The following is a 24,785-nucleotide window of genomic DNA, read 5'->3' on the forward strand; positions in this document are numbered from 1 at the left end:
CCTGTTGGATTGTAAAGTCTGTGGTTATGGTGGTTTGATTAAATTATTCATTTGAACAAAGGGCTGGTGTGGTAACCATGACACTGCTCTGGGATCTGTCAGACACGTAATGACATTTCCTGTAATACCATGAATAAATATCATTGTCTGCGCTGAGTCAGACCTTCCACTTTAAAGTTAACCAGGAATGGACAGAATATTAGATACATAATCATTTCTACACAAATGAACAAGAAGAGAACACAAATGTGACACTTGACTTCAGCTGAAATAATAGTTTACTGAATAATACAGTTGTGTTTAGTTCACAGTAACAATCCACTTGGAACAAACCATCATGGTGTATTTGCAAAATAAAGTACAGGCAGTAGTGTTTTTCCTTTTTTCAAAATAAAAGCCCTCATTCAGGGAATATCAAGATTCACAAGCGACATCTTACTCTACTTTTGAAAAGATTGTGTGACAGATCTGAAATCACTAAAACAAATTTTGTGTGCAGCAAATACCAAAACACTTAAAGAATAACTCTGCATGAATGTAGCCTATTGATTGTCATGTCTGGCATGTGTACTATAGAGTTACATCTAAGCCAGGGAGAATGTTTACTCCACACATAAATATTCCTCTAAAAGACAGGCAGACACTACAGTAGCTGTGCCATAATATAATCTAAACGGCTCCACAGACAGGGTGGCCTGCTGAGGCTTTCTGAGAGATCACAGATCAGATCTCCATTACACTCACTGACCTTTTCTGTTTAGGGGAAAGACACTGAACACTAGTCGCTCTACGGGAAATGGCTTTACAGCATGTCCGTGTACAGTTTGTGTGTCTCAGATACATAAAGAAAATCGATGTTATTCAAGTGCTTCAGAATTCAACTTTTAAAAACAATTTTGGCATCTCAAACAGATCCTGACACTTGTAAGCCGAATAGTGGCACCAAAATCTCAAGGAAAATGTAAACTTAAACTTAAAATGGGAACATCACATAATTATTACTCCTATTGTCTCACTTATATTCAAGATTGATCTGTTATATGTATGGACTTTGGGTATACATTACCCTTATGACTTTAGGAGTGGCTACATCAAGTGTAAGAACATTTAAAATATGCAAATTACATCAGAACCAAACATTTAAGTTGACTGGCCATAGCACCAAAGAAAAGCACAATGTTTTGTATAAAGGGACCAAAGCAACAATTCAAAATTTAAAATGAATACTCACTGTACAGGCAGCGTGATACTGTGGCATGTGCACCAGCATTTCATAAACTTGTGGTGGTATGACCTCTAATGTTAATGTCAATGCTACATTGCGACCAAGGTGATAAATTGCCTCAGTAAAATACAAAATAAAAGCAATATCAAAACACCTTACATTCAGGTACTGTAGATTACACTACAACAAGCTTTTTGCATAAAAATGTGCGACCGAGGTCCTGTACAGTATCTCAAAATATAAAAGCTTCTTTTCACATTTCACAACAAGTGGATGCAGGCCATGCAAGGGATTGCTTGTTATCTACATAAAAAATATCAAGTCAGATCATGCTTCAAAGTCCCTCGGCCCTCTTTATCGTCAAGTATCATAATCTCTCCCCGGCGCTGTTGAAGCCGGTGGCACTCAGAGAATACAAAAAGATTCAAAGTGGCAGAATTCCCTCTGCTCTTTACAGCGGGAAATGTACTAAAAGGGCTGGAAGAGGTTGCACCCCGTGGCCACTTTACTCTCCCTGACAATCAAGAGAGTGAATAACTGATGCTCACTCGGGTTGGTACAGGATGCTGAGCGACCCCCTTCAGGCATTAGTGGATCCCAGTCTATGTGGAGTCTAGGGATTCAGAATGACACTGGTGCCGTCCTCCTTTTCCCTGCGCTGGAAGGTGGTGTGAGCCTGCTCCAGATCGTCTATCACTGCCAGCAGCCGAGCAGCAACGCTCTGACCTGGCTTCATTTGCTTACATTCTGCACCATCTATGAGACAGAAAGTGTTCAGTGCCATCAAAGACAAATCATGATGATAACATGAGGCTACACACAACAATAAAAACTGCAGGAGCTGCAGGAGCTGCAGTCACACCTGGGTGAATGTCAGAGTTGATCTTTTCTTTATTGCTGGACGTCTGATCAGCATCTGGCGTCTCCAGATATTTTTTCCTGCGGTATGAATCACAAACATTAATCATATGATCACTGACTACTCTCTAGAAGCTGCTTTGTCTTTTCAAACAGTGACAGTGAAACATGTGAAGCATGAGCAGTAGCAGCAGAGCAACATAGACCTCTAGTGTCCAGTAAATGAACTGCATCCAGGCTGAGGATGTTTACAGACTTTTTTGTCCACTGACCTGAGTTTGTCTCTGCCCTGAAGAAGCTGCTTGTATATAGTCTGCGTCTCGACGTCGGGATCTAGTGGGTCGCTCCAGTCGCCCAGAGTCACGGCTGAGTGGGTTCTACTGCAGCCTGTAACTGAGAACCAGGCTTTCATTGGACAGTGGTGCACCACACATGAGCCTCAAACACAGCATATGCTTTCGAGTTGATAATTGGATGGAGGTGTCGTAATACAAGCTTGTACATTTTTAGTGTGAATAGCCTGAGTGGCAGTCAAACTCTAAGCGCTTGCATTACCCAGTGTTTAACCAACAGGGAACAAGGGCTGCACCATGTGGTAAAAACATATTGCAAACATATTTGAAATTTGCATCTGGAGAACAAGATTTGAACGGTAGAAATACAGTACTTCATTATAATGCTGTTTTGACACATTTTACCTTTATCAAAAGAGTTTCCTGCGATTTTCATATTGCACTTGGCCATATTGAGTTTCGATAATATAAGATTAATTGTACAGCCCTACAGGGAACATATGTCATATAAACACTGACTGATGAAACGTTTCTCTTGTTCAGGACTGTAGGAGTTTAATCTGGTGTAGCTTTCAGACAATGACTAAATGTAATTGGTCAGAGAAAATTACATTATGATTCTCAGAGCTCGTTCTCCACTGAAGCAACAAAAACATGGCAGCTACAAAGTGGGGGTTTTGGTCATTAAATATGGATGGCCAGGAGCTCATTCGCTCTTTGAAGCAAGCTACGAGTTAGTCAACCAGGAGTGAAGAAGTGTTGTGAACTAGATGTAAGCCTGCATGCTGTTGGCCAAATACTGCTCTGGGATGCTGTTAATTCCTGATGATCCTTCGGGGGGCGCCGTGGGTGTAATTGAACACATTTGTAATTGTAAATCTGAGTACAATTTACAAACAGTACAATAAAAAGAAGGTTACATAAAGTTTGTGCAGCGTCAGCAGTCATAAAAGCAGCATTACCAGCGCGGTCCGCCTGCAGGCAGCAGGTCCACTTGCCACTGCGATGAGCTCCTGGGTGGAAAGAGGGCAGCATGCGCTCATTGTAGATGCTGACCTTCCTGATGGCCGACAACCACTGGTTCAGCTCATTCACGTTCTATTCAGACAGAAAAAAACACCATGAACCATGAGTTTAGTGGCCCCTTAAAGTCATATTGCAATCAAAGCAGGGGAAAATGATTAGTAATCAGCTAATAAGCCTTCATGAATAAAGTTTTATCAAATCAATGTTATTTCTTTGTACGTGAATTTAACATTCCCTCTTGAACTAATGTATCAATAGAATGAAAACTAATATAGTTCTTTTACTTTTTCTAATAGACTGTCATCAGTATTCTATTTTAACTTAACTCTAATAGCAAACTATACAATACAATAATAATAAGGGAATAATGCTTTATCTGTGCCAAAGCCAAGAAAAAAAGCATAGTCTGGGTTAAACTGGAAAAGGTCATGAACTTTTTGGTGACTGGCTGGTGTCAGTACCAATGCACCTTGCACTGGATGTACATGGTGTGCAGCTGCCCGTCGTTGTCCTGGGTGATGACCTGCATTACATTCTGCTGCTGAAAGGCATTTTCATCCACCCTCTCCACGGCACACACGCACTGAATGGGGATCGAGGAGCGCACCTGCAACAATTCAGCCACAAACCACAACACCAATTAACACAAGTATGCACAGGCTGGTAATAATGGATCATGCTTCTGCCTGAGGCTGTCTCCACTAAGGTTTTTACCCGAAATAAAAGTGACATTTGATCACACAGCAAATTAATGGAGCGGCGTCTAATACTGAAATATTTTGCACGCATTAGGCGAGGAGGAACAGTGTGAGACAAGGAGGAAGTGAAGATGAGATCAGCGTGGCAGCAAAGGCCACTTTAAAGTGTAAATCAGCCACTTCCAATGGGAGCTTGCTTCACTGAGACTGGAGTGCTCCAACATTGAGGAAAGGGGCCAGGACATTGTCTGCAATCTGATTTGCAATGTTAGCATGAATATCCACAGCCTTCAATTACCCCTCGCCTTTATTCCAGTCACACAAAGCCGACACTGGCTCAAAGAGAGAGCTTTTTACTGGGCTAGAGAGAGCCTGCTCCGCTCTCGGTCTCCCTCGCTCTCTCCGTCTCTGGCTGGTGAATGAGAGGAGATCATTATCACAAGGTTAGGCACCACATGGTAATAACACTAATGATGTTCTCACAAGGAGATCAACACAAATACAATGAAGTGAGCTGGGGACGACTAAAATGTTTCCTCTTATTATGAGCCAAGTTGATAAAGGTCCTTCAAAGGGTATACACAGTGGTTGATTCATTATCAGAAGGCGTATCAGCTTCTAAAAATGGATGAGTCACTTTCACATGACTTTGATTCAAAGTTTACTGATCTATTTTAGGCTTGTATATAAAACAAAGGGAACAGGTAAGATAAAATGTTTCATTTTCGTCAGATGTTCCTCACTTGTAATGTAATGTCAATGTAACAAATTAAATGTTGTAAATGTTGTAAAGTTGCTTAAAATATCTCCAAAACTGCTGGCGTTGCTTCTCCTCCACCTACGTGATTACCTATGAAGAATTTAAACTTCATGCTGCTGTAAAGTGCCTTATCGGGTGCAGTAACAGGGTAATTTTATCATTACACTGGCTCTAAACAGGGGATCTAGATAGTCTGGCCTACTCTAGTTTCTCTTACATGCTTGGGAGGCTAAGCTGTATTCAAATTTGCAATTTCACTGATGGATGCCACTAAATTATACACACTGGTCCTTAAAGAACAACATCTAGCTATCTGTGAAATGATGTGAAACATCTGTGTCTATCGTGCTGGTTCAATACCAACCTGCCAGTCAGGAGTCTTGGCGTAGGACAGCGTCTCACTTGTCAACCAGAAGTAGCGTTTCTTAAAGGCGAAGCGGGATAGCAGTTGGGGTCCCTCCGTCTTGTGTTTGTGGAGGTACCCCTCTTTAACTGTGACTGACGGCATGAAGACAGCCCTCTGCGGCACCTCCGACACTGCAGGATGAGGTTGAAAGAGTTTTGAACAGGAGAATGTGGAGGAACACTGTGTAACAGCATGTTCATCCATATAGACACAAGGTGGTGCTATGATAATAAACAAACAGAGTCTGTTTTATTGTTAGACTACAATTCAAGTCTTCATTTTCAACACTTTGTTATTGATGGCACCTCCGCCTCCTTCATCGTCACATGAAGGACAGCTTCAAAGAGACATAACAAGCGTCCACTTCTGTCCAACAAATCCACCTGAAGAGCATTAAATGTCAAACTGGCCTTTAAGAGAAAAGAGTGGGTGTGATGTGCAGAAGGAGGCTGAAACATGATACATCAGAGGGGGAAGATGTTTCACAACAACAGCCTCACTCACACATGACGGTAAGGAAGCAGCCAAGACATGTTGGGTAACCAGTGTGGCGTGTACAAGCACCTGTGGCTTCTCACTCCAGCTCCCCGCCAGCTCGTTAACCATGTCATCTCTTTTCTGGGCTTCCAGCTAGTTATGAATATTTCACCACGCAGCTACAGCATTGTTTCGCTTAATCCTGATATCAGCTGGGAGCTGCCGCTAGCAGCTGGCCTTTGCCTGATTAGCTCAACAGCATGACCTCCTTTCTTCTTGATTAGAAGTTTAGCGGTGTGTTCACTGTTGTCAGCCTTACCGATGTCATGATCTATGTCGATCAACTTGTCCAGAAAGTCTTTGACAGAGGCCACACTGCGTAGGATGATGGGATGAAGTGGCGCCATCCACTGCTCCTTTCCGTGACCCAGCTGAAGGCCCAAGTTCCCGACACTTTGTAATGCCTGGCGACACACAAAGACACAATATCAACTCAACACTCACATCTCCAGCACATCAAATCTGCAGTTACTGACAGAACTCAGTGTGAGTGACTGCATATCTCAAAGTCGCAGATCAAAAGGGTCCCTGAGGCCAAGCATGCTGTGAGGCCCTTTGTCCGGCCCACACCTGGCCTAGGGCGAGGAGGAAGTCCCTCTCTACACCCCTCTCTGATGCTCGGCTTTGAACCGCAGTCTGGTCACAGCACACACAGAGGTAAAAATAGCCTGTTCCCTTTCTCTGTAGAGGACCCATGGCAACAGCACTTCAGCACCATGGACAGCAACCGCAGAAGCCACACGTGGGAGAACAACAAGGTTTCACTTTTCTTCTAATATGTGACCATGACACCCTAGTTTTTAATGATATCCAGGGTGTTTACTTCACAGCTGGGGGTCACTTCCATTCAAAAGCATGGCGAGCTCTCAGTTATAACCTACCTAACAGCCTAACTGACTTTCTTGCCAGTCACAAGGAAGTGTTTTTTCCGTGGGAACTTTTTTTGGTAACTTAATCTGTCTTCACTTGAAACAGGATGTTGGAGTGGGGCATAATGTGAGAGGGTATTGTTCAAAGTTTTAGTGCAAAGAATGACACTGAAAACCCCTGCAGTAAATCAAACCATTGTGAGATGTGCTGTGCATGATCTTGAGTTGTCATGGATTTCTACTTCTAATTCCAGCTTCTGAGAGGGTTATATTTATAGCTAAAATTTTTATATTGAAATAAAAGTTACTTTAAGTTACAGACTGAACAGCATTATATAATTACCCAACAAGGAGAAGAAGCAAAGAACGACTCTGTGCTGTGTGTGCTGTTATTGGCCATCACTGCATACAAACGCACTGCTTCCTGTACACATATTATAAACATGTGCTGTGTTCCTGATTCATATGTATTTGTTTTACACCTGCAATAAAAAAATCCCTCACAGCTGGCAGACAGCATGTAGCCACGCACACAGTTCGTCCACTTTTTTACTGTTTGTTTTTCCTGCACTTAAGTGTGATGTCTGGACATGAATACATTATTCATAGAAGAGTCTGTGTATATGTCTGTGTTGTAAATCGTACCTTGGCCAGTAGTAGCAGTGTTCTGCTTGTACGCGTGTCAGCATGCTGATCCCTCAGCTGGAACAGTTTAGGTGTGAGGATTGCAGGAGCAAAAAAACGCAGGAAAAAGAATCCACTGATGGCCAGATACTTCACATCCTGTAAAAATGAAGTCAATTTGACAGGAAAGGGAGGTGAGTTCTGTCTCTCAGGGTAACAGCTGAATGTATAACATATAATGGTAATGTAAAATGATTAAATCTCAAATGCACAAGCCCTACAGATGCATTAAAATGCATTGAAAAGGTGTTCCCAGCAGTGCTTTTGCTCCAGACTGACCTCATTCTCAGGTTCAGCAAATTGCTCCTCTACTCTCTTGTGTAGCTGCTTGAAGGCCACTCTCATGACAGGAGGACACTGATCGACTGAGCCCACGATTGATTCGATGATGCTGGTTAAGTAGCTGTGTAGCATCTCCACACTGCTGTCCCGCACCTCTGCCTCTGACACTGCGCCCTTAAATGAAATGCGTCTTCGGAGAGAAAGACAGACATTGTGAATGAGTGAATCCCTGTGTCAGGAACCTATTGAGTATACACAACCAGGCAGATAAGACAGAGCACCAGCTGTTCTGTATATAGATTTGGCTTAATCACATAAAGACTGTATCAATTAAGCAATATAGTCAAATTTACAATGCCTCTTAGAAATATCTGATAACCTCTCTCTTCCTGATTATGTAATTTCATGTGAGGGCATGCTATTTCAGAGACTAGACAGATGAACACAGATATTGAGTGCTGAATTGTCTGGAGAGATATATATACACGGAGTGGAGACAACAGATAAGGTGATGGCAGGCAGATCTACCGCAGACGCAGAGCATGTTAGATCCTGGATGATCTCCCTCCATGTCAGAGATAGACATCTCAGGGGGCTCATAGCAGTTGCCAAGCAACAGCCTTCCCCCCTTTTTACAGCCCTTCCTCTTTTTTTTATTTTCTCACATTGGTGCCTTGCTCTCGGGGTTTAAGTGTGAAGGAAGTGGGCAATCTCCTGTGGCAGCATTTACCATCTGACCATTTTAACACACAGATTGTGAACTACACACATGGACATTTTGGCGACCCAAAATCCCCATTTGCGGATTAAGACAAGCACCTGTGAAGCAAAGCTGGACTATTTTTAGGTCAGAATACGAATATGGTATTGTGAGATAAAGCAGGATATGTTTTACCTTGTGCGGTTCAGGTCGATCTTACATGGGTCCAGCTCAATGTACTTCTTCTCATCAAAAATGCGGTTGATGATGGGCTTCAGCACCTCATGCAGATACAGCATGCCAACAGCCTGACAGCAAAACAATACCATATGTTGAAGACATCTCATTTGCATCTATGCTACAGGGATTCTTTTTTAAATGTGTAAATCTGCAGAACAGAGAGAGTAAACAAGGTACAGTGTGACGCAGCAGGGGACCATGAGATGTGTAATTAACTCAGTGCACATTTAATAGAGATAGGGAATGTTCAGGAAGACAGCAAAGATCGACCAAAAGGTTAGAAGCAATTAACAGTCATGTCATGTTTTCACCCACAGCAGAGATAGAGAAATCAATGACTTACAATTTCTGATAAAATAAAACAACAGACACGTCAACGCACCTTCATAAACTGTTCCATGGCCTTGGAGGAAAGTGAGTTTGAGCGAAATAAAGTGTTTGGATCGGCTACAGGAGCAGAACAAGAGAGAGAGATCGGTTAGGTGTAAAGTAAATAATAACACAATTTAACATAAAACATGACATAATACATTATTCAATTATAACAGGGAATGCAGCAGCTTAGGTTTTAGAGGAAATATGGATATGATCAATTTAAAGAACTGTCTAGTCTTTTCATGCAGCATCTATCACGTCAGTCTGTTCTTTATGAGGTTCCTCCCAACCGTTTTTCTAATAACGTTTTTCTTGATATGGAGGGTTTCATTTTCTGTACACACTATAAAGCCCTCTCAGGCATACTTTGTGGTTTTTGGCTACATAAACTTGACTCAATTTTACTTGACTAAGCACTCTCAGTCAGCTTTCTCCACATAGTTTTAAATAAAAAGAATAAAAAACCAACACTGCTGATGAGCACAAACCACAATGTCTCTCATTTCCTGTCCTTTCTCTACTGTTGTCTGTGTAATGAAGGCATTCGATGCCAAAAACATACCTAAGAAAGACACTGAGTTTGTTGTATCTGAGGGCAGACACAGAAAAAAGCATCCCACCACTGTACTAAAAGCTTCCAATGGATGTACTGAAGCAACCTTTTAGCTTTCACAGAGACCCTCATCTGGTACATAATGATGCTTGATGAAAATCTCTGAGATTGAAACATTGCTTCATTAAATTTGTTGAAAGCTATTAATACAGTGTGTGGATCCTCTGTTTCTGTGCTCTCTTCAGCCTTTTGGTCTGGTGCTTTTGGATGTGCATGCTTTCTATTCTGTTTGATCTGTGTTATCAGCCAAGAATTGATCTGCTTTAGAAACACAAAGCTCACTGTCACAACTGAGGGCAGGCTGACCTTGCTGCAACATCTTTTATATCCTTCAAGGTGGCGATCCTAAAATATCCAAGGTGATAGAACTGGGTTGCCAGGTAAAACATCTTGCATTCAAAGATCAGGAAATACGGAGAAACGTTGGGGGTTGCATTGCAGCCCAGTGGGTGTAGAGCACATTTTCCTTTTCTTTACCCCTGTGCCTAACTTTAATGTCTAGCTGCTCACAGCATCTATTCCTGATCAAGCAGTTACTGTTCGGATCATGTGGAGTTGCTATGGAAACTTAGGCACTATGCTTATTATCTCAAACTACACCAACAGAACCCAAAGACCAGAGCACAACTCTGTGTGAATTAGCAATGGGGATGTGGTGCGGAGGCAAAAACATGACTAATACAGACCACAGAGGAGCCATGAAAAGACTGTTGGGTGAGTAAATAATTGGCATCGGGGTAGTAAATATAGTGCTGGTAGACTCGGACTGCCCACACACGGACCGTGAATGCGGTGTTCAGAGACCTTAATGTCAGTTCAGAGTTAAATACAAGCAGCCCTCAGAAGGTCTCTGGAGAGTGGAGCAATAACAGCAAACTGGCATGTCCCAAACTCTGACTAATACAAACGTGACTAATAGAGATAAACTTAGGTCTTACGCATTGTGTATTATGTAGTTGTTACATGCTAAATGTTTGAGATAATATATGTAGGCGTTAATGGAACAAAAATTAAAATAATTCCTTTCTATCTGACAAGAATGCATGATAACTGCACTGTATTTAAAAGCAGACTATTTATTTCATGATGTTGACTATGTAAACTACAATCTAGTAAACACAGTTTAACATTTCTGCATATCCAACATTACACTTAGAGGCCTGGACACACTGCCTACCTCTACCTCTGCACTGAGTTTGCCTTTTATTAACACAATACAATAAAAGCCTTGTTAACAAATGAATGGATCCACAGAAACTTTAAGCTTTTAATCTGAAAGGGATACAGGAGGTGTTTGTTTGTCTGTGACATATTCTACAGATATAGACAGTGAAACTGTAGTGAAAGGTGCATATGTTGCTGGTATAATGTCGATATGACTATGAACATTTTCACTGTCTATTTTTGAGAACAGAGCGCGGCTGTCTAGTGAAGTGTCACTGCAGCAGCACAGCTGTGTGTCAACATGAGCGCCGCAATAAAAAGCAAGATGTTACACCATCCATATATGTCCAAGCCTTTAGTAGCGGCTCTGTCTAACATCGATCTAACATTCAACAGTTTATGTTTTAATCTTACTGGTGTGGTTGACCTCCCGGGTGTTAAGGTAATCCAGGAATGGCACCACCAGGCCCTGGCCCAGGTAGATCTTCACCAGGGTCATTGCCACATCCTGTCGGCTCTCAACCGTGGTCACCTCCTCCAGCATGGTCAGAGCACTGCTATCCTCCACCTGGTGGGAGGAGAACTCAGGTAATGACACACTGTTGACATGGGCAAAGTCTGTGGACTGAAATCTAGCACAGGATTAATGAACCAGGAGGAGTCAAGGTAACTGTGGATTAGGTCGAGGGGGAAACACTGCAGAGAGACACGCAATCACTTGACACAACAGAATATCAGTACTGAAGACAAATAGTGATGCCGACCTCTGTCGGGGAGATGACTGACTCCACCAGGAGGTGAATGAGGGGCTGGTAGTACACAGACGGCAAGATCCGATCCTCCACCAAACGCACCTTCAGACGCAGCGCTCCCAGTTTGCCACTGGCAACAGAGGAAGGCACAACAGAATATAAAAAAAAGATGAGGCTTTCTGCACACCTTGACCTTATAGTGAGAAAAGACAATATTCTGGAAGAGAAGGAAAAAAGTGTCAATCAAAGAAACCACAACATCTATGTTGCAATGTAATTTGCACAGTGTTCGTGTAAGATTTTGTATGTAGGAAGTGTGTGAAGACAGAAACTAATTTGACTGTTTTGATATAACTGCACATCATTTCTTTTCATCAGATCGTTATATGCTATATTATTAAGAATTCTAAGGAGTCCTCATGGTCAAGAAGAGGTCTGTTCACACTGCTTTCACACAACCAACAGCTGAAACAGATAGTCCCAGAGGGAGTATCCTATGCAATGACATTACTTCTCTTACTTTACTGTGGGGAAAGTAGGTCTCTAACCAGCTTCTTCTCAGCAGTTTGCTCTCCTCAGTATAATGAGTCACCTACTAATGAGCCTCTGAGATTCATTTTACTTTGACACTATCCTTTAGCAGTTCGCTCAGCTTTCTTTGTTCTAAAATTATCTCAAGGAACAGATGCTGTCAGAGACCTGGCTATACACCTGCAAATGTTCATTTAAATGCATGAAAGAAAGCTCGGAGGGGAACAAATACTTTCCTTGAGTGCATTCTAAAACACCAAATGCTGCTCAATCTTTACAAATTCCTAAATGAAAATGCTTGTCTCAGTTATACAAACACACAAACTCACCACATTGTACAAACAAGCACACCCATAATCCTCACCCAGCGTCAACCTCACTGTTTCCCAAGGGCAGCAAACGAAACCAGCCCTCTAACAGAGGTGTCTTGTGCAAACAAGCAAAAGGGATTTCCACCTGAGGAAATAAAGAACAGACAAGGATACAATATCAGACAGGATAAATAATAACTTATGATGGGAAATACTCTACTGTACTTCCAGGTGAAGCATATTTTGTAATGATCAGAACATAAAAATCTGTGAAATATGTAATACTGTTTGAAATACGGCATCCTCACCTTTCCCAGAAAGTCATTCTTGCCCACCATGTCCCAGTCCCAGACCTCCACAGTGACCGTTCCCTCCTCACTCAGCTCTTCTGGATCCAGCTCCAGCTCCAGGGTCTCTCCCCAGTGAGGGAAACGGGTCTTCTTGATAATCTAAAACCCAGCAGGTTGGGCTGTTAGGAAATCCTAAAACCAGATCTCTCTCCACTAAACTTCACAGCATTAATATGAAATAAAATGACAGACAATCAGACTATCACAATGGAAGAATGTGTACTTCTGGCTCCACTGAAACGATACATACTGTACATGCACGCACATAGAGCTCACCGCGGTCTCTGCACTGTGGTTGTTGAAAATAACTCTTGCAAATGGATCAGATGTTCCAGAAATGTCTCTCGGAGCCAAGTCTCTGCAGGTATGACCGGACCAAAAGACAACAGAACTGATCAATACACTAAAAGGCTCAACAAGCTCCTATTACCTGTTCTGCAAATTCAATTAGTTAGTGAGGGGCAGTGCGGAACAAAAACCGCAAAAACCCACAACTTTCCACTTGACCTTATTCTTTCAAACTTAATTCGCATTCATCCTAGCATGTCTGAATAACACAGTGTCAAGCCCTGATTGACATGCTCATTAGTGCCCTGCCTGAGAGGCAGAGACTGTAGCCCGGGATGCACAGATGGGGCAGTGCGTGGTGCGATAGTGGCAGTATGACTCAGGAGGGGAGTGTGGAGGCCTGCGGGGTGATGATGATAAGATTTCAGCACAGAAACAGGGATGGCACTGCCAGGTCTCAGCTACAGAAACTTCACTTCTGACTGATGATCTGTTAAATCAGCTTAGAACTACTGTACATATAAGACACATGAGATATATTTACCACTCGAAACTCACACTTTCTACTTATCCTTCTGGTCATCCTGCTACTCTAATGATTTTCTCTAAATGAGCTCACTTTCCAGCAGATTCAAAGCTCACACTTATGTTACCTGGCTTCAATGACTTGACATCGCAGGCTGATCTTCTCCGTATCTTTCAGTAGCTCCAGGCTCAGATGGATCTCTCCCTGGACTTCCTCATCAGGGTCGACCCTCGTCAGGTTCACCCAGCTATCTAGTCCTGAGAATACCACACAGAAAGATATTGTTCATTAAAACAACACTCAGGTCAATAACAACACTGCAACTATTTCAAAAATCAACGTTAATAAAGTTTCAGCTCTTTTTTCTCTTTTTTGTTATTTTTCAAGCAAAAAAAATGCCAAACATTCACTTGTTTCAGCTTCTCAGTAGTGAAGGATTTAGAGAGTTGATGGGAGAAAGTAATCTGACGTTATTACTGGCTTTAGGTACTGAAGCGTAGCCAGGATTGCAATTATGTTTTAATGCCATTATCTTGAGGTCATGAGTTAATATGTCTCATTAGCACAAGAATATTACTTTTTTCTCCAGATAATCTTTTCTGGATAATTGTGGAGAACCTCGGAAATGATCTGATTTCAGTCTTCAGGATCACTGTCATAACTGTCAGGGAGGATTCATAAGGAGCTGAGAAGAGCTGTTACCAGAACGTACATCTGAGAGTTAATTTAAACCATTAATTTCCTGGCAATGTGATGTAATACTGAAATATATCAGGAGAAGACTGAGATTTATTAAACAAGTTCAAAGATCCTTTCAATGTCCAGATTCTTTTCATGCACTTTTCCTTTCTGCTGGCTCATTTTGTGTATGAAAATGAATATTAACTGGCACACTGCATCTTATTCCTCTATGTGTTGCCCATTATGTTAATAATATAATACGCCATCTATGCATGCAGGTATGGCTCTCCAGATCTCTGATAAAAAAAAAATTGTAATAAGAGCAAACAACCTTTTGTTCTCTCAAGATAACGGGTTGATTATCTCGCAATCCCGAGATAACCAAACCATCCAGGTTTTTATTAACTACTGATCTTTTATCTTTGTAACCTGTGCACTAGTGGCTTCCACCCAGGGACTACAACTGAAAATCAGATTTAGTTATATCTGGAACAATACATGTATTGTGCATTGTCCCTGTTAAATAAATAGAAAGCAGAAATAACGGCATTAAAAATATAGAAGTAAGCACAACCGTTAACCGCTTCCGTATTTAGGGAACAGTGGTCGGCAATTTTTATGACTATCTGACATTTTATGGTCATGGGTCATATTTCTGTATTTGGGGAAGTACTTAAATAGCAAGTTCATGCAACTATGAGCACAAGTACAAGACAGGGTTCCTGCTGGTTTCACAGGTTCAGAACCAAATTAACACTAGAACCGCCAATGGATAATATTTGCCCATGGGTGTTTATCAATTGTATGTAACTTTGTTAAAATAAAATATTCATGTCCCCCAGTCTTTGACTTTTGTGTGTCATATAGCACCTTATTGTTAGAAATTGTCAACATACAGCCAGATTTAAATAATAGGCGTTTATATCTTTAAGCTCCAGCAGGTCAAATTGACTCCTATCCCCCCACATCATCAATCATTGTCGCACTATTAATTTCATGCGTTTAGATAACCAATCTATGTTGCTATTGGCAACACCTTTTGTCCACTACCATGAGTGATAGAGCTGTGTCATAAGTCACAGTCCAACCTTCAATATGGATAAAAGAATGAGAGTTATTTATTATTAATGAAAGATCTGACATTAGACTAGCTCAATGTCTGATGGTCAGTTTCCTCTTGGATCGATAATATTCTCTCAACTATATATACATTTTACATAATACCTTATATAATCTATAGAGTAGTCTCACCTTCAAGATCAAAGAAAGAAGTAGAAACATAGTTGTGAAATGTGAGAGGGGCATAGACACACAGTTGTTTGTAGTATTCCTACAGTATTTCTAGGATCATACAAAATATTTTAGGGGAGACACGACTACTGGTACAGTTTTTACGATAGATATTTGGTGAAAAATGAGAATTACTAAAATGCTGGTGGCGTGGGGGCAGGGTGCTCCTCCCATTGGGGCAAATCACAGACTGCTTGTACCTTAAAAATCAATGGATTCTAATAGCAGGTATTACCTGTTATTGATTTTAGGTATTCAGCTGCTGCTGACGGTTCTAGTGTTAGGACCATTATGAATGCAATATAAAACCTATTTCATGTCCATACTGGCAAGAAAAGTGCAAAGGGTATGAAGAAAAATGATATATACTGTATACTGTTCCATGTTGGTTTCGTTTTGTAGTTGTTACTGCATGGTCAATACAAATGTTTCCCAATATCACATTTACAAGTAACATTAAAATAATTAATTCAATACATTTTTAGACCTGTCAAAATCATATTGAAGCCCTTAAATTCTAATGATTGGATTTTAGACCTTTTAAGACCCTGTAGACACCCTGCAAGACAAGATGAAGGCATGAACAAAACCTATAGCATAGTCCCTGAACAACAGCTAAATTATATTTCAGCCAGGCACAACACGATGTGTTCTGTTTCATTATTTCAGAAATAGGACACAAGCACAGGTACAATGTCAGGGCCAGACTGTGAGAAGATTCCTGTGAGGGAGGAACTGACTCAGTACCGCCATGTAGCAATGAATCACACGAATGAAGGCCAAGCCAGGTGGCTCTCAGGAGAGAGGCATCAGTATGCAACAAACATATAAACACTTTGAGCAATCTAATAAAACCACAACATCATCACAACATATCGTATTTTAGACAGAGTATGTCTGGCCAAGACGGTGTAAAAAGTGCTCGAGTTCACGCTGAGGTACACACTGTGACTAATTTCTTGAATGTGAAAGCTTCTGTAAGAGAGCCAGACATTAAACGGTTTGGGGCCATTTGAAATGCTTGGGTTGTTCGCCTCATTTTACAGCGCTGTGGGCTTCCACACAAAAGGATGGTTTATAATGACACAATGAAAAAGCCCAGAGTTTATGAAGACAGGCAGCAGGAGAGCCATCAATGTGAATGCTGACTGCATCAACTGTCAGTTGTAATCAAGGTTATTAATTAACTCAGACTAAACTAAAAACAAAAACTAGGTGAGAAAAAAATTTTTAGTTAACTGAAACAAAAACTAGACTTTAGAAAAAAGCAAAAACAAACTGAAATGTGGTTTTAAAGTTTTAGTCTCTTCTTTTGGTCAAACTAAACTAAAAGCTAAATCTAGGTGTGAAAAAACATTTTATTTAAAGCCCCTACAAGGAAGTTTCATTTTATGTTGATTCTGGAGGCCCCTGTGGACAAAAGACGGTAGTGTTTGCACCGCCTCGTTTCATTGATATCAAGGGGAATCCAACCGAATCGGACCAGGTGGACGACATTAAGAATAACAATATAGAATAGCCAATCTTCTTGCTGATGATCTTGTTTGTGTGTGGAGGTCATATAGGGGCTTTAGCATTAAATTTAGACTGTTTCATAACCAGCTGAAAACATGAATTAAGTGAAATGATATTGTGTATTTACAGAAAAAACTAACCTAAAAATTAGTACTAAACAATAAAAAACTAAACTGAAACAAGCAAACCCACTCTGGAAACTAACTGAAGGTGAAATAAAACCAAAACTAATGAAAAATACAAAACTATAAAATCAATAACTGGTTGTAAGTAACACATCTGAAAGGGACTCTCAAAAAAAGATTGATAATCGAAGAAAATCAACTTAAACGTGTGAGAGAACTCTAAGAAACATTCCCAGAGTCTAAAAAAGACGACTCTCTTCAATCACTCAGACCTTTGACTCGCTCATGGGAAGCCATGTATGTTTAACCTCTGAGCTTTGGTCGTCCTGTTACAGACCAATGTTGATATGTTCAGTCCTACCTTTAGCTTGAGATCCAATGGCATCTTTGCTCAGAGTTATCTTTCCAATAACATCGTCGTGGCTGCAGAAAAAGATTTAAAAAAAGAAGAGATTATCAGACAGAAGCTATGGGAAATACTATCAAAGTTGTTTGATCTTGCGAGAGTTAAATGAGGTGAATCTGAAGACAGGCTGATTAGAGCACTGGTGGTCATGAGAAGAGGAGGAAGAAAACAACCTTTAATCACTCAATCTGGGCGACCATCTGCCTGATGATGTTTGTTTATTCAAAGATTGGAGGTTTTTTTTCTTCCCAAAACATTTACATGAGGTTTTAACCCAAATGTATCAAGTCATGAGCCAAGTTAAGCAAACGCTCACAGACCATAAATCAACTGCCAGGCTCTGACAGATAAGAGTAATGGTTGCATATGGAAGCATTATGAGACAGCTTTGGATGACGGGCGTTACCCAATCGTGTCCTCGTCCATGACATGAAAGGAGAGTGAATGGAACCCCATCGGGAGGTGCAGCGTGTACTCTTCACCCCAGAAAGGATTAAGGTTCTTCCACACTGTGGCAGTCCTGAAAAGAGAGGTTTAACCAGACCTTACACAGAAACGTCTCATATGAATGTATAAAACCAGTGGAGTAATAGCAGAAATCGCTGTAAATGTGGCAGCAGTATAAACCCTCTCTTTGTAAGTAGTACATGAGGAGTAGACAGATTATTTGCTTTTTGAGTAATATGCACAAAATAGTGCAATTTGGAATTCCTCCAAGGGATTACAAATAGAAAAAACATATGTCTGCTACATAAAACGAAATAATCCTTTCAAAACTTTATCTAAATTTAGTTTTTTTGTCAGATACTGAATGTTCGGGCCCTTAAAAATGATTCAAATGAAATAATCCGAGAAACCCCTCTATGGTGGATCTGCTCACAAATTAGTGACACATGCACCGATACACTGGTTTAATTTGCAGTATAATATGAATTTTTCATATACTGCCATATAGTAATATTCCATTACATTGATTTTAACAAACAAATCTGAATTTTGAAGTCTGAAATTACAAAATATAACTAGTAGTGTAATTCATTACTGTTGCAGTAATAATGTTACTTTTGAAGAGTAACGAGTAATAAATTGCATTTTTTGAGTAACGACGCCCATAACAAACCTATAAAAAGGCCCTCATGATGCATGAAATCCACAAAATGCCGTAGTATCAGAATTTTAAAAACTACTGTCATATGAACGTTTGATCATACTTCCCAGCCCTAATACATGCAATGTCACAAACAGGCATTACTTAATTTTAAGGTATAATATGGTTAAAAAGTAAGGACTCACTCCTCTACAGCAACATAAAAATGTCCTGCTTATAAAACTACAGCAGGCTCCAGGTAGGGTTCAGTAGGCTTTCTGGATACAGCATTTTGTAGGAGCTCTGAAGGATTCTGTTAAAGCCAAAAAGGATTGATATGGACTGATCCATAACACATACTACTGAGGAGTGTTAAGTACTAAATGCCTCAGTCAGATTCCTAGTAGGGCTACAACTAATGATTATTTTCATTATCAACTAATCTGTCTATCATTTTCTCGATCAATCATTTAGTTTTTTGGTCCATAAAATGGTGAAAAATGTCGATCACTGGTTCCCACGGTGACGTCCTCACACGTCTTGTTTTGTCCACAACCCAAAGATATTCAGTTTACTGTCACAGAGGACTTAAGAAACCAGAAAATATTCATATTTGAGAAGCTGATATCAGAGAATTTGGACATTTTTTAAATTATTTTCATTCATCTCTAATCTGTAGTCTTGTATTCTTATTCTTTGATCAGTAGTTCATGATTTGAATCAACATTTTGCCAGTTTTAGACTGATTTATTTATGCAAGTTCTTTTACAGCTGATGCATAATAATAAAAAGGTTTTTTATATAGAAGAACGGGTTTATATTTCAAGAAACATAATGTGTTGGTATCAATGCAAATCATACATCTAGGATCAAAATATTTCAAAGAATACGCTACCCTTGGTACAATTTTAGAAGCCCGTATTGTTATAATAAGCCCTTCTGTTCCTAAGAGTGCACTGTACTCATTAATGCCCACCACAATCTACCAGCCACATCATCCATGAACATCACACTCGAAGAGTCAGTTGGCCAGTAACACTACAAGTACAAGATAATTAGTGTGAGTGTCGGCAGTGAATCATTGTGCCGTTGTCCCTCATGATGCCAGATGGAACAATAGCCACTGAATTCAACCCATGTTCCTGTTAAAGCCAACAAACAATTGTTTTTTTTTTTAAAGATATCTGGCTTGCAGTCAAATAGCACCAGGTTGGAAACAACAAACTGTAGCATCTATTGGAAACAACCTGCTTTCATTTGAATACTTTGGAGGATGAAATCATCTCTACGTTTGCACTCAAACACCTCTAGAACTGGCGTACTCCGCTCCCAGCTCCCAGCATTCACCTTGCTTACACCAGGAGCTCCCTGCAATAATTGATGCACCCTCTCCATGGTTACCTGCGGGTGTTTTAAAGGCCAGACCAGTATCAGGTTCTCTGTGTTGGAGGGGCCACACGCTGTGGGCACCACCAGCCTGATCATACACACTCCACCCTGGTTTACATGTGCAGAGTAGCGGGAGCACAGCCAGAAAACTAACCTAATGCAAATATCTCAACTGTGATGAGAGATATTCAAATCTGAGCACTCAGACAATAGACAATAGATATTGTCCGACTGCAGCTCGAGGTAAAATAAAACGCTTTTCATGCACATGTTGTGCAGATCTTCGTTTATAATCAAGAGAGAACTCACCTGGCCACAACTTCATTGTCAACTTTTACGATGCAGTATGGATCACTGGTCCCGGAGCTGGAGATGACAAGAGAAAGATGGGACAACATGAGACATACTAGAGTAGTTAAATTGCCTTTTGGTAAGATTCATTTAATTTTACTCATGCTGAGGTCATTTTAAGGAGATAAACCTGTCGAGCTCACCTCTAAATGAGTTTAGAAGAGACAACGTAGCAGGAATTGGCGTTTAAAATGTAGGTTCAACTTTTTTTTCTCATTTAACTAACCCGATGAGAAGCTAGTAAACAATGTTGAGGCGGTCTATATTCTGAGAGCTAAGCACAGACGCACATGCCATTCACAAATTACTTACACGTCTTTGGCGGGGAGGTTCCTGCCCTCGACAATTCTGAAATAAAGAGATGTGTTTTTGGCCATTTTTTATTAATTTTTTTGTAGTCGAGGGAGCTATTAATCCAATTCCTCCTATGTTCCCATACGCGCTCTTATAAATAGTGCTCTTCCCCTCCGCAAGTGAGTTTTCTTCATTTCATGGCACCTTCGGCGCGTGACGGCGCACAGCCCACCAGTAGCGCGCGACACAGGCGCGCATGCAGCCCAGTCAGACCAGCAGGTTGGACACAGTGTGTGTGTGTGTGTGTGTGTGTGTGTGTGTGTCTGTGTGTGTGTGTGTGTGTTGTGTTTTTTTTTTTTTTTTTGTGTGTTGTTGTGTGTTTTTTGTTGTTGTGTTTGTGTTTCTGTGTGTGTCTTTTTGTTTTTAACTGGACCAATGTATGAAACAGCACGTGTGTCCATTCTGAAATAAACATGATGGGAAAAATAAACAATATTAACAACAACAAGCCCGCTGAATAAATAAATAAATTTAATATTTCACATTGTTTGCAATCTCTTAATTGCTGACATTATTTCCTTTTTTTTTTTTTTTTTTTTTTAGCTGCGTTGTTGTACTAATTAGTAATCTCCGTAAACGTATGGCCATACCTGGTGAGCGTGTGGTCCTCTTCTTTTGATACAATGCGCCACCTGGCGTACACATTGAGCTACTGCACGCGTAATTACAGACAGGCATCTTGACAGCCAGCTACTTTAGGGGTCCTCCGTAGTGAATGAGAAGCTAATAAACAACGGAGCAAACTCTGAGCTAAAACACTCATTTTCTCCCTTTATGTCTGTTTTAGAAACTTTAAACCGCGTTTTGTTCACTTGGAAACACCAGTAGAAGCAGGGCAGCCTCCTATAAATCGCCAAGTTGTCTTATTTCTGTGAACTTTTAACTGTATAATAGTTTGATTAGTTAGCCCAAGCAGGTACTTGCAGCTAGTTGAATGTGTGCCGGGTAAAGAGATGGATGGTTATCCAGGAGTTCTTGGAGCTGACTCTACAAAACAACAGGAAAGACATTACTACCTTTTATCTGAACTGCAAACCTTAGTCAAAGATTTACCAAGGTGATGTTGTCCTACCTTTCAGGGCCAGTAAATGCCTCAGTTTTAAGTTTGGGCCACTTATAACTGCAGTTTTGTTGATTCTTGTTTTGTTTCCATCCATCCATCCAACAGCTCCTTCCAGCAGCGCCTCTCCTACAACACGCTGAGTGACCTGGCTCAAGCACTCATAGATGGGACGGTGTATGAGATTGTGCAGGGGCTCCTGGATATTCAGCATCTGACAGAGAAAAATCTGTACAACCAGAGGCAAAAGCTGCACGGCGAACACCAAGGTTTGTGTTCTGCAAGCCCATGCCTGTTAGGAATCCCCTTCAAAAGCAGGAACAGACCCGTAGCTTGTAATTGTAAATGTCAGTGGGATGCTTGACTGGTTTTTCTTTGTGTGTGTGTGTAGCACTCAAACAAGAGCTTTTACGGAAGAACAAAGACGCTCTGCAGTCATGCAAGTCTCACAACCTTGCGCTTCTCAAATCCAACCAACAAGCAGAGATAGAGGTGAGACACTGGAGTCCTTATACCTCACACTGCTGACAGGGTTGTAGGTTATTTCTGTTTTTTCTAACAGTTGTGAGTTTTTTTTTTTGTTATCAGGCTCTGGAAATCCGTGTGCGAGAGGAACAAAGAATGATGGATAAGAAGATTGTTGCGGAAATGGATCAAAAAGTGATAGACCAGCAGAACACCCTGGAGAAGGCTGGAGTCCCTGGGTTTTATATCACCACTAATCCTCAGGTTAACATCTCCACCTGTCTCCACCTGTCCACTCACTGTAGCTCAAATGCACTACTAACACCACAAATTGTAGGGTCACACATAATACGTGCACTTGTGATGCAGATGCATGTCCAGAAGATGGCGATGTGTGTCCTAACCAACGGCTCTTCAACTGTTTCAGGAGCTGACGATGCAGATGAACCTACTTGAACTGATCCTCAAGCTTCAGCAGAAGGAGTCTCAGTCTGGATTCCTTTGAGAAAGAGGTCTAATTGTGCTAAAAGAGAGACAGGAAAAAGAAAAGGATTGGCCACAGAGGATGTATGCTCACATTTGTGTCGGGCAACGTGTGGTATTGGTCTCTTTGGGAAAGGTTCACTTGTTGTTATAAGTGTAATATTCACCATCAAAACATGCAGGAGAAGGCTTGTTCTCCAGTGTTCAAGTAGGACGTTTCCAGTCCTGGAGGAGAGCAGAAGCAGTCTGGGACAACATAGAATGTAAAGCACTTAAATGCCATGTTACACATTGTGAAATTAGGAAGTTGTTGAAGGATGCAGTGTATATACACATTGAAGCAGAGCAATGAGAGAGAAGACTCTGCCAGAAATTAAACTGTGGAGGGTTGATTTGTTGCCCGAGGACAAATTTTTCTGTAACTGGAATTAATGTTGTGACCTTCCTGCAATGAGATTGTCTCTCCATAAGAGCCTCCTGATGCCTTTGGGGAAAAGTAATATTTTATTGCTGTGTGTGTGTACACAGAGAACAAACTGAGCAGCAGTAGTCACAAAGCTGAAACCTGTAACCTTCCCCAAATGTCTTCCGCGAGGGTGAAAGCAGGTTTGTGTGAAAACCTGCTCTTTATTTAAATCGTCCACTGAATACAGCTACTGCCGGCCTCAGGATGTCAATTTCAAATGTGTAAACTAGAAACAAGGTGTGACATGTGTCAGCTCCAGTGATCTGGCTCTGCTATGAACAAACTTTATTGTTTATTTGAACAGTATTGTGAAACGTTTCCTACTTTATTTTTTTCTACCATTGTGTATAATATTTTTTTTTTAATCTATTCAGTTTCTTTTGGTTGTGTTTATACGACGGGTGCACATTACTGTCCCACATAAATAAACAAATAAACAACAATGAACAATTTAGTTAATGATATGAGGTACAGTATGGACTGTAGCATCAACTGTTAGTATGTCCATTATATGAAGATCTGTTTTCATAATACAAATGTCAAACTAAATGTTGTCTTCTGTAAATAATTTAACAGAATTGAGTGCTGTAAAAAGCCAAATTGTGTAGCACTGGGTTCCAAAACAATTTCACTGGGAGGCTGCCACTGCTCAACACTTCATTTAGCGCCAATTAACTTAGGGATCGTTTGATTGGATGAGGCTGAACAGACTATTGCCCCTGTATTTATCTGCACATTGGTTATTTTCTTCACCAGTAAGGCATGACCTTTGAAATGTTGGTGTTTCCTTTAACCAGACTATAAATCTCATCAACACATTGAATTGGTAACATTACTGGCAGACCTGGGCCTATATTGTGTCTTAGATTCTGATGGATATGTTCTCCTATCACATCAGTCTTCTTTACACTCATTACTATATGTGTAAGATTATTATGATCACACATAAAGGCTGTGTGGTGAGGCACCTGACTACATTGTGATCTACTATGGCCCTATATCTCCGGTTGTCCTCCTGGCTGTTCCTTGGTATAAAAGCTGGAGTTGACTTCTGGACACAGGATTCTGTTTTGTGTTGTATTTGAATTTTGTTTTTATAACATCCATTTGTCAGTTTAACCATTGAAATACCATTTTACTGTGAACTGTTTACAGTGGTGGAAATACATTTACTTAAGAATTGAACATGCCACCACATGAATTTTATTAGTTACATTAAAACACATTTCTTGGATTTTATGCATCATACTGTGAATTTTCCCCCGGTCAATATTTTTGCATATTCCTGCAAACTGAACAGCTCTTCATTTATTTATTTCAATAATGCTCATATTGTACACATTGTCTCCTTTCATATTTGTACATATTGTCTCTATTTTTTTAATTCATATTTTTCTATGTTGTTATGCACCACTATACCAAGACAAACTCCTTGTATGTGTAACTCTACTTGGCAATAAAATCCATTCTGCCACTGATTTGTTTTTACTTACTTAAGCTGCTTACTTTGTGTATGCTACTTATACAGCCTAATGCATGATTCTCAAATGTGATCACATTCATATTCAGCGCCCGCATGCAGTCCGGGGACTAACCCCACCCACCCCCTCCAACCCTGGGACCCC

General features: G+C 40.6%; 2 protein-coding genes across 4 annotated transcripts; one reads left to right on the forward strand and one right to left on the reverse strand.

Annotated features, from left to right (window-relative positions):
• Positions 1 to 260: 260 nt before the first annotated feature.
• On the reverse strand, positions 261 to 20,930 carry LOC127375769 (rasGAP-activating-like protein 1). Of its 3 annotated transcripts, none has more exons than XM_051422016.1 (21): positions 20,645 to 20,927; positions 20,291 to 20,347; positions 17,912 to 18,025; positions 17,461 to 17,522; positions 13,616 to 13,745; positions 12,951 to 13,032; positions 12,633 to 12,773; positions 12,378 to 12,469; positions 11,495 to 11,612; positions 11,145 to 11,298; positions 8,961 to 9,025; positions 8,534 to 8,646; positions 7,636 to 7,828; positions 7,318 to 7,455; positions 6,063 to 6,207; positions 5,225 to 5,397; positions 3,872 to 4,009; positions 3,339 to 3,474; positions 2,356 to 2,476; positions 2,088 to 2,164; positions 261 to 1,981 (listed from the first exon to the last, which is right to left on the reverse strand). In XM_051422016.1, the coding sequence occupies exons 1-21, from the start codon at positions 20,707 to 20,709 to the stop codon at positions 1,839 to 1,841; spliced, it is 2,457 nt and encodes an 818-aa protein (XP_051277976.1). In that variant the 5' UTR covers positions 20,710 to 20,927; the 3' UTR covers positions 261 to 1,838. The 3 variants fall into 3 exon arrangements, with proteins under 3 accessions (XP_051277976.1, XP_051277977.1, XP_051277978.1); XM_051422017.1 differs by lacking the exon at positions 20,645 to 20,927 and adding an exon at positions 20,476 to 20,617; XM_051422018.1 differs by lacking the exons at positions 261 to 1,981; positions 2,088 to 2,164; positions 2,356 to 2,476 and having other exon boundaries at positions 3,377 to 3,474; positions 3,864 to 4,009; positions 20,645 to 20,930.
• A 355-nt stretch (positions 20,931 to 21,285) lies between these two features.
• dgcr6 (DiGeorge syndrome critical region gene 6) lies at positions 21,286 to 24,638 on the forward strand. The gene is made up of 5 exons (XM_051422050.1): positions 21,286 to 21,743; positions 21,855 to 22,015; positions 22,138 to 22,238; positions 22,335 to 22,475; positions 22,639 to 24,638. The coding sequence occupies exons 1-5, from the start codon at positions 21,640 to 21,642 to the stop codon at positions 22,714 to 22,716; spliced, it is 585 nt and encodes a 194-aa protein (XP_051278010.1). The 5' UTR covers positions 21,286 to 21,639; the 3' UTR covers positions 22,717 to 24,638.
• The last annotated feature ends 147 nt before the right edge of the window (positions 24,639 to 24,785 follow it).

Source organism: Dicentrarchus labrax, unplaced genomic scaffold, assembly GCF_905237075.1.
Source record: "Dicentrarchus labrax unplaced genomic scaffold, dlabrax2021, whole genome shotgun sequence".
Lineage (NCBI taxonomy): Eukaryota > Metazoa > Chordata > Actinopteri > Moronidae > Dicentrarchus > Dicentrarchus labrax.